The 10509-nt window shown below is 39.7% G+C and overlaps 1 protein-coding gene across 1 annotated transcript; it reads right to left on the reverse strand.

The window, feature by feature from the left end:
• Window positions 1-260: 260 nt before the first annotated feature.
• LOC125751821 (D(4) dopamine receptor-like) lies at window positions 261-6835 on the reverse strand. Its single transcript, XM_049031154.1, has 4 exons — window positions 6466-6835; window positions 5369-5481; window positions 4692-5236; window positions 261-605 (listed from the first exon to the last, which is right to left on the reverse strand). The coding sequence occupies exons 1-4, from the start codon at window positions 6706-6708 to the stop codon at window positions 403-405; spliced, it is 1104 nt and encodes a 367-aa protein (XP_048887111.1). The 5' UTR covers window positions 6709-6835; the 3' UTR covers window positions 261-402.
• Between the last annotated feature and the right edge of the window lie 3674 nt (window positions 6836-10509).

Raw genomic sequence — 10509 nt, forward strand, 5'->3', positions numbered from 1 at the left:
AAGATTTAAGAGACTTTAACTGACACACAAACTCCTAAATGTTAAGGTATTCTTGTTTCTGGTTTTTGTCAAGCTTGCAAGCCAGGCTATCTGCAAAGAGATCTAGAAAGACATAATAATCCATCATGATTAATTACCTTTACAGTCTTTAAATTTCCAACAGTGCTGATAATACATTTTAAATTCTGTCTTTTTCATAAGAAAAAGCAGGAAGAAATTCCAGAGACATTTGCTGCTAAAAGTAGTCAGACATTTGTCTTTTGCAGGTAAATTACGTAAATTAAACTGAACAAACAAAATTAATTAAATTCATAAAGATTACTGACATGATGGATGCACATGTATCCATAAGCAACCATGGTTATGGCCATTTTGTCATGCAAGATGATTTCAATACAGCGGTTAGCAACAACTGTGCAGAAATCTGTGGAAGAAATTTCTGAACTCGGTATTGAACACAGTGTAGATGATAGGGTTGAGGGCACTATTGACGTAGCCCAACCAGGTGACGGTGCTCATCAGATAGGGCGAGATGTAACAGGACTCACAGAGGACACGCATGATGTGCACCACGAAAAATGGAGTCCAACAGAAGAGGAATACACCTAAAACCAGAGAGGGAAAGACTGGTGACTAGAGGGTTCCAGAAGCAGCTTAAGTTCAGCACGAATAACCATGGTAACGTAGTTATGTAGTATTAATCCAAACAATTTTATGATTGTAGACGCATATAGATGGAAAACGAAACACACAAAATGGACCACAAACATAAATGAATGCAGACCTTCTCTTACAATGACCATACCTTAGTGAATAATTTATAACTTTTAGTGGGCTATCTATAAATACCTACTTGACAGATTGGGATACAGAATAGCTGATATTACAGCCAGTTCTGGGTCCTTGTTTGAAACTAATATATGAAGTTTATGCTTTAAAAGCAGCTGATTTGGCCTTTCTGAGGTGACGGAAAAGTGTTGACCATGCTCAGGATAACTGGTGAGAATATGGATGTATGTTTCAGCAAAAGTTTTGTTTGTACAGGGTCGTCTCCCACAGCACAGAAGAATAACTCTTCTCCCTTAAACCAAATATCTGTGAGACACAAAGTCCTCTCCACAGCCTGCTTGTTGAATTTTCCTTCTATTTGTTTAGATCTATAAATACCATGGATAAAAACATTTAAACACTTCTGATAGCTTTCACTTAAAGGGGCCCTATTATGATAACTGATATGATGACTGATAACTTTCACTTAAAGGGGCCTCATTTCTGGTTTCTCCTTTTCCTATAGTGTTATATAGCTTTATTTACATGTTAACAGTCTGCAGAGTCCTAAGGCCTAAAGTACATGCCAATGGGAGTAACTCTTACCACAGAAACCACTCTTTTTTTAATCGGCCTGAATCCCCTCGCTGGAATTCCAGCCCTTACTATTGTAACATGGTGAGGTCACCAAGTAATAGAATCCTTATTGGCTGCCTACTTGCAAGGATCTGTCTACAGTGTGCAAGACGGGCGGAATGTGTACAGCAAACTGAGGCATGTGAAAAAGAAAGTACACCCTCTTTCAGTTGTATGGTCTTACATATCAGGATATAATAAAAAAAGTACATACACCTCCCTGATTCAATAGCTTGTAGAACCATCTTCAGCAACAATAACTTGAAGTAACCAATTTCTGTATGACTTAACTCTCTTAAGGTCCTAGAACAGCATTTCAATCAGGTCGATGTCTGGACTTTGACTAGGCCACTGCAATACCTTGATTCTTTTCTTTTTCAGCCATTCTATTGTAGATTTGCTGGTGTGCTTGCGATCATCGTCCTCTTGCATGACCCAATTTTGGCCAAACTTTAGCTGTCGGACACATGGCCTCACATTTGACTCTACAATATTTTCATATACAGAAGAGTTTATAGTTGGCTCAATGACTGCAAGGTGCTCAGGTCCTGTGGCTGCAAAACAAGCCCAAACCATCACCCCTCCACCACCGTGCATGATAGTTGGTATGAGGAGTTTGTGCTGATATGCTGTGTTTGGCTTTCACCACGTGCTGCTGTGAATTATAGCCAAACATCTCAACTTTGATCTCGTCTGTCCAAAGGATATTATTCCAGAAGTCTTTTGGTTTGTTCAGATGCAACTTTACAAACCTAAGCCATGCTGCCATGTTCTTTTTAGAGAGAAGAGGCTTTCTCCTGACAAGACTTCCAAACAAGTCACACTTGTTCAGTCTTTTTCTAACTGTACTATAATGAACTTCAACATGCCAAGTCAGGCTCTTAGGTTAACTCTTAGGTTTTTTGCAATTTCTCTGAGCACCGTACAGTCCGACCCTGGGGTGAATTTGCTGGGACGTCCACAGTTTGGCAACTGTCTTGAATGTTTCCCACTTGTGAATAATCTTTGTCACTGTAGAATGATGGACTTCATATAGTTCAGAAATGGCCTTATAACCCTTCCCAGATTGATGGGAACCATCATCTTTAAGATTACTGCTGATGTCTTTCCTCCTTAGCATTGTGTTAACATACACCTTCAGCTTTTATAGAGGTGGTCACACTTGCTGATGATCAGTTAATCAAGAGCATTTGATTAGCAGCACCTGGCTGCTTCTTACCTTCTTAATTCCTATGGAAGCAGTAAGGGTGTACTTAGTTTTTCCCACCTGCTTCTGCATTTTTGACTGTTAAATAAATAATGATATGGTGTAATATGTCATATGTTGTTGTTTATTTGAGATTGTATTTATCTAATTTTAAGACCTGCTAGGGACCAGTGATTTTTTATTATGTCCTGATATGTAAAACTTCAGAATTGAAAGAGGCTGTCCTTTCTTTTTAACATGACTGTTCAAATGAGCTCTATTCAGTATCAGTTATTGAATGGCTGTTTTTTTCTGTTAAGCAGCAACTTCAGCGGGGATACCAGTTCTTTTATTTTTTTCATAACAAATCCCATTAATGGGGTTAGTCTACCCTTATAAGGAAGCTGGTAATGGATTACACTTAAAGGTTTTGCAGACATGTTCATTTTGTGGAATCAGCCTAAAATAGTCTGAATTCCTTTCGGAATGAAAACATCTTGAGCTTTGAAGTGTTGTTCCATTTTCCTCACAGGATAAAGGTGCTGAATGATAAATATTGGATCATGTGCGATCCCGGACGCTGGGTTTCCGCGCCACTCTTGCGGTTTCACCCCACTGCACTGTTTGGAAATGTCTCTCACAGGGCAATTCTGTGCAACCGTGCCATCATTTATCTGACAGGCAAATCAATCCTTCAACACTGGAATGAATTCAAGTTCCCACTTTTCTCTCTGTTGTTTAAAATACAGAGAAGGTGCATTTTGAAAGGTAATAAAAGATAAGAGAGGTCTTCGCTTTGAATGGGGCAATGTGACAAAGTGATGTGCAAACTGATCTGTCGTTTTGGCTGTTTGCTGAGTTGCACACAGACCTGTATAAGCTGGGACACAAACTCACTTGTGACCTTGTAAAATAATGTTCTCCAATTTCTAGTACAGGTACCAAACTTATCTGTTAACATATTCTCTACACTCCAAAGCTACCTATGTTAAAATGTCAATTGCATATACAGTACAACTCCCCTAAAATGTTTTTAAAATAAAACTACTCTCAAGCCCAGATCAGTTACTTGGTACAACCAGGGACGGATTATGGGTTGTGTGGGCCCCTGGGCACAACGTTCGCGAGGGCCCCCCCCCCACCACCACCACCACAATTCAAGGGCCCTTGGCAGCCAAACGCCCTCCCTATAGGGTCAGGGGCCCTTGAAGGCAGAGGATCAAAGAATGTAGGCCCTCTAAAATAGACAAACGAAAATACATTGTTGATAAGCGTTGCAAATTGTTTTGGGCTAGGGGCCCCACGGGCCCCCTGCACCCCAAGGGCCCCTGGGCAGCGGCCCCGCTGGCCCAGTCCGTAATCCATTCCTGGGTACAACAGTGCATATGTTCTGGTTGTGCATCACAATCAGACTCTTCTGGCATGAGATATTTTCGATAATATCTCACTACTTAATAAGAACATACAACCCAACCCCTGCCTCTGTCTTCTTAATGAAGATTCACAGCTATCCCTCACTCTCATTCAACAAAGATTGCTCCTTGCAGGACTCACTGCATCAAAAAAAGGTATATTAAGATTTTGGTCCTACCCTAATCTACCTCTAACACTATATTGGTTAACTGCTTATCAGTACATCACTTCAATTGAGTGTTCAACTGGACACCTTAACAAGGCCAAAACCAAAACCATCCAGGCTTGGTCTTGGATGACTTGGTCCATTCAAGACTTTGGAAAACGAAAGATCCATGGTTAAATTGGAGGTCTGGTATAAGTTACTCTCTTTTTCATTTAATTTAACGTAATGAGGGGAATGCTTTGCATACTTTCGTAATCTCAATCTGTAAGAGCTCTCTGTGATCGATTATGGTCACTGCTTCTTTTGTAATCTTTGTGTCATACTGGACTATGCGGTTTATATGTTCATGACATGTTGTAAGTGTAAAATTTCTTGTATCTTCTAATAAAAAATGTCAATCACAAAAAAATGTCAATTGCAAGCATACAGCGCATTTGCTGCGATGAAAACACAGCTGTTCACAGCTCAGCTGTCTGCTGCAACTAACAGCAGGAAGCTAACTCACGCCCGGCTGCAACTTACCCACAACGACGGGAAGAACCTTCATGGCCTTGCGTTCCCTGCCATTAATCTTGGCTCTCCTCTGTCTAGAAGACGCCCCGTACATTATACCCTGGTAGGCCACTGTGTGGACAGGACTCTCCCTGTACTCTGAGGGGACGGGACAGTCTGGAGGGGGACAGTGGTCCAGTTTCTCCAGCTTCTCCATGGGAGCAGGAAGTGAGGCCAACGGGGCGGCCTGCTGCAGCTTGGGGCACATATGGACATTGCTGCGTAGCTTAGCCTTGCGGGTCTCCTCCCACCGTCGCAGGCCCCGGAACATTCCGCAATAGAGCAGCAGCATAATGGGGCACGGGATGAAGAAGGAGCACACGGAGGAGTACACCACGTAATTATCATCTTCCAGCTTGCACTCGGAGGGATCCCTCTGAGGGACGTTGTTTATCCCGAAAAGGATGGGAGATGCCACCGCAAAGGCTAGTGTCCAGGTGGCGGCGAGAAGGATACCTTGTCTTTGGTCTATATGCTTCCGGTTGTAGTTCAGAGGAACAGACACAGCAATAAACCTGGCAGAAGAGAGTTTTATGCAGAAAAACCCTGTGGACACCTTTTGCATGTAAATTATGTGTCATTACACATGTAATGTCAGTTAGCACTAATGCTTAATGAGTCCAGTAAGCCAAAAATGAGTGAGATACCTGTCAATGCTGATTGCACACAAGTTGAATATTGAAGCTGTGCATAACATCACATCCATGGTCATCAGACCATCGCAGAAGATCATGCTCAGGGTCCACACACCACCGAGGAACTGGAGAGAGTTTTAAAATTCATCTTAAAGCTTGAATCCCAAGTCTCCAGGTAGATTTGCAGAAATATTGTTAATGTGTTCACAGGCAATAATAGTCCATTAAATGGGTGCATATTACATATTATCCTTTGTGCTTTTGAAAAAAATATTCACTGTTAGGCTTGGACAAGGTGCTATCATTTTTTAACAAGATGAATCTCATTGTGGCAGAACAGGAGCAACATCTTAAAACTTCAAGATTTGCACTATGCAGATTCACTCCAGCACTACTCTTAGAAAGATTTTTGCACTCATGAATGTTAAGAAGTTGCTAACTCTTCAGGAACCAGAAGCTTGATTTCACTGTAAAGCTAAACGCATCCTTCTGGAAGAGGTTTAATTAACACTACTACGGCGACAAATGTTCTGTAGTACGTTACTTATATTTAACAAACAAATATGGTGCATTGCCGTAAACTGTACACAGTATAAAACAATTTCAAGTAAAATTGCTAGCATGGTCACCAGATAACGAAACATAATTATAACAAAACCATAACAAATCATAATTATAATAAAATCAGTTTTTAAAGTTTCGCGATTGATAAGTGGTTATTGAAAAAATATTTAAAAAATGGAAAACAAAAGATGGTTGTCGTCATGTCTGAGTAGCAAATATATGATATGACTTAAATAAATTGTAACTTGTACAAAGCAGAACAAACATGAACACCCTTCAATACAGCAAGATGAAGTTACTTTTTTACTTGACGCATAACTTGCGTGGCATATTAAATCTGAAATGTAAAACACATCAGACATAGAAAATGACATTCCGTAATAAAATAACGAGAAAAATCCACGGAAAAAAACAGATTACAAAACACACATATGATACTGTGCACATAACTACAGACAATAGTGGCTCATATTTCCTGTCCTTAAGATCGCCTCCTGTCAACTATACCCTAGTGGTTATAAAAACAAAGCTTTATAATCACTTACCTCAGCGTATACATACAATGGCAAAACCAGTACCGCCAATAGCAAATCGGCAACTGCCAAACTGACAATGAAGTAGTTTGTAGTTGTTTTTAAAGCTTTTTCTGTGTATACACTAATGCATACTAGTAAATTGCCACAAATTATAAGGATTATCAGCAGTATCCCGCTGATCAGAGCTGGAAAATTGTGGTCAGTGCGCAGCTCTTGGATGGTCTGGTTGGTAGCGGTCAGATTAGGTGGCATGACGGCCGAGAACAGTCCTGTCACCGGGAGGAGATCCACACACCCCTTCTACAACTCCTATGTCCGACGTCTTGTAATAGAGTTTCATATAGGCATTTTGTTCGGCGTCATGACAGTATGATTTTATCATTTGGCACAGCCTATTGACAGACTCAGCCCGTCACTTTTCATTTCTGTTTACATTCAATTTCAGGAGCACGGCATTGAAATCAAGCGCATCACTATACCATCGCGTTACCACTCATAATATACAAAAGTAAAACTGCAATTAACCAAAACAAGTATAGGTTTACTAAACCAGTTCGCTATAAAAAATATTGCAACGCCAATTTGAATGAGTTTGAAGCTATTAAAACGCAATATCGAAAGAATTTTTGAATAAATGTTATTTTTCGCAGAATACTTATCTTAGCACAATACATGTCTTCTTTCCTGCGTAATGAAGGAAACCCTTATGTCAACAGCTCTAGTTCAAAAAAGACCGAGGGAGGGAGAGGAGCCAGTGATGTAATTGGAACCCCAAACCCAAGAAAATATCTATGCACTAGAAACTGTATATGAAAGTGTGTCATCAGTTTAGAGAAATCTAGGCAAACTATAGCGCGATTACACCGTTAATTATAGTTCAGTACAAGCCAAAGAAATAAGATGCTTCAAATAGATATGCATAAATATATGGTTATTCATACACAGTACCAAAGCTGGATTCAGGGAAATGATTAAACAATTTCATATAATTATGCACTTAAACAATTTTATATATATAAACCATTAAAAAATGGTTTATTAGATGATATTGAGTCCTATCTTCCAGGGGGTGTGATTAATTAATTTCATCTGATATAGTGAGAATGGATTCAAAAATGATTTGTAACACAGCTACACAATTGTTCTTGGAGGTTTTCCATAACATTTTCTTTCTGCATGACCAAGAACCTGAAAATTCAGTCCTAACACAAGCATTACAGATATTCATTTCTTGCAAGTAAGTCAATCTAAATCTTATCGAAGGTAAACACCACCAATAGGCTGATACCTGGTTCTTTCAAGAAGATGTAGGGTTTTCAAGACGAAGTAGTCAAATGTAATGAAGTTTGTATCACGTGTAAGTTTTTGAACAAATGATGTGCTCATTGAAGAACTGAACCTACGTATTTCAGGCCAAGCCTATTGGTCATCATATGCTCAATAAAGACAAATTAGTGCTTTGTAGGTATAAAGAAGTGTGACACAAACACAGTCCACAGTCAGCAGCTCATCATACAAGATCAAATTCCTGAAAACTCGTTTCAGATTTACCTCCATGTCATCAGCCAGCCTGGTGCAGCTGGTGTCATGTATTAAATCTTCTCACCCATTGTTATGGGAACCATATCCAAGAACCAGCAGATACATGTCTCTGCAATAATTTGTAAGAGGTAAGAATGTACATGTCATGTGTGCTTTGATTTGATGACATATGTTAAGCCACTTGGGGTAGTTAGGCCAACATGAATGAAGACTTAAGAAGTTCTTATACTTAAGGCCGCATTTAAGGACTTATAGTTCAGTCCATTTTTATACTTTATAATAATGATAGATTGCCTTCTTTGTGAACTCCATTGCTAATGATGGAGGAGTCTGTAAATTTAGTGCATAAACAGTTATACTGCAACCTATTTTTGGTTCTTTAAGTGATAGGTCTGGCATGGTTAGGAGATTCCAGTTGTCAAAAACAGTCAAGATTTATTAAAAGATGTATTATAGTTGTCAGAAAAGTTCCAGAAAAATTACAAAAGGCATTTATTTTGGTCACTCTGCAGCAGGAGAGTAGAACTTGATAATACCGCTAATGCATGATTTCTCTGTTTTTGCCAGCTTCAGAATGAGCACCATCAGAGTAACATGCTGACGTGTCCTTATCCTGAACTGACAGGATTGGTTGGCACTGATGTCAAAATCGTGTTGGGTGTAGTTGTAGGTAGCTGGGGGGCGATGACATAATTATCTTATATTGAGATGATGAAGCTCGTTTCCTTTAGACGATGACATATTTTAGCAGCGTGACAGTGTAATATACAGTTTGCATTGATATCTAAGAGTTGCTCTGTGTATCTGCCATTGTGTAGATGGAACAGTGTCAAGCATAACAGATTTTGCTTAGAGGAATAACCTGCATGAATTCAGACAAATTGTTTAAATTTGAAGGCCGGTTTCTTTATATCAAATTTCAGTATTTATTTTATCATATAATCTACACATGTTTTATATAGTGACATGACATAGCATTTCACAGGAAAATGGTGGAACTTAGAGGCAGGACATGACATGCACTTCATAGTAAAACACTACACCGGTTGGTGTAGTCAATGCTGTTACGAGGAAGTACGGACCGAGGAAACAAAAGCAAGACTCGAGGAGACTATACGGGATAATCCGGGATTTAATCGGGGAAAGATACATTGGACACCCCAAAACAACCCTAAGGTGTTAATGACAGAACTGGGGAAAGACTAACAGGGAAGCACTTAAATACAGGGATGGACTATCTATTGCACCAAGTACTGTTGTTAAAAACCTTGGTGTTATTCTAGATTCTGATCTTTTGTTTGATGTACATGCTTATAACATTATCCATACTGCCTACTTTCACCTATGTAATATTGCCAAATTAAGAAACATGCTTTCCTTTCAAGAAATTGGTTCATGCGTTTATTGCCTCCAGGCTCGATTACTATAATGTCTTATTCTCCGGCTGTCCAAATAGATCATTTAATATACTCCAGCTAGTCCAGAATGCAGGAGCCAGCATCCTCACCAAAACTAAAAAATATGATCATATTACCCAAATTTTATCTTCGCTACACTGGCTGCCAGGTAGATTTTGTGTTGACTATAAAATACTACTCTTAACTTATAAAGCTGTAAATGGTCTTGCATCGGAGTATGTGAATGACCTCATTTGCAACTACATTCCAGATCATATGCTTCCAATGCAAGATGCAGGTCTTCTATTCATACCCAGAATAAAGAATGTTACTTTTGGGGGATGAGCATTCCATAACACCACAGTTATGGAATAAACTTCCTATTAGTGTTCGGAACTCAGACAAAATCTCTGCTTTTAAGTCAAGGCTTAAGACGTATCTCTTTAGTCAGTCTTTTGGATAGTGAAATCCCCTTTTCTAAGGTGAATGGGAAATCTGGAGATTCATAGTCATTTGAGATTAAAGGTGAAAGGGGGGATTGGTGCTGTCGTCATGCCACTCTCGCCAAACAGTTAAGCTGTTGATGGTAGTTTGGCTTGACGTCAAACCCCTTGAAACCCTCATGTCTGTGCTTCCTTCCATGTCTCTCTTTTAGCCCGGCTGCCATAGATACTCTAGTCCTGCAGGATGTTAGGTTAGGTGCAGGGCAATAACTCTTCTCCATCTTCTCTTTTCTGAGCTGATCCCGAGCCGACACTACACCGTGTGAAGCCTCACCTGGACTCCTGGAGATAACTACATGACACCAACTGGGACTTTTAAAACTATATCGACTGAAATTAATGTCAATGCAAGAACATAAGAACATAAGAACTATACAAACGAGAGGAGGCCATTTGGCCCATCAAGCTCGCATGGGGAGAACTAAACTAATAGCTCAGAGTCGTTAAAATCTTATCTAGCTCTGATTTAAAGGAACCCAAGGATTCAGCTTGCACTACATTATCAGGAAGGCTATTCCATACTCTGACTACACGCTGTGTAAAGAAGTGCTTCCTTAAATCCAGCTTGAAATGTTCTCCCGCTAATTTCCACCTATGGCCACGAGTTCGTG

The sequence above is a fragment of the Brienomyrus brachyistius genome, chromosome 11, assembly GCF_023856365.1.
Source record: "Brienomyrus brachyistius isolate T26 chromosome 11, BBRACH_0.4, whole genome shotgun sequence".
NCBI lineage: Eukaryota > Metazoa > Chordata > Actinopteri > Osteoglossiformes > Mormyridae > Brienomyrus > Brienomyrus brachyistius.

Bases quoted from the DNA above. Each gene is read 5' to 3' on its own strand.
- LOC125751821 (XM_049031154.1), bottom strand. From the start codon at position 6,708: ATGCCACCTAATCTGACCGCTACCAACCAGACCATCCAAGAGCTGCGC. The intron at 5,482-6,465 runs GTAAGTGATTAT...AACTCTCTCCAG, and splicing joins CATTGTATGTATACGCTGAG to TTCCTCGGTGGTGTGTGGAC. The intron at 606-4,691 runs GTAAGTTGCAGC...CTCTGGTTTTAG, and splicing joins GGTTCTTCCCGTCGTTGTGG to GTGTATTCCTCTTCTGTTGG.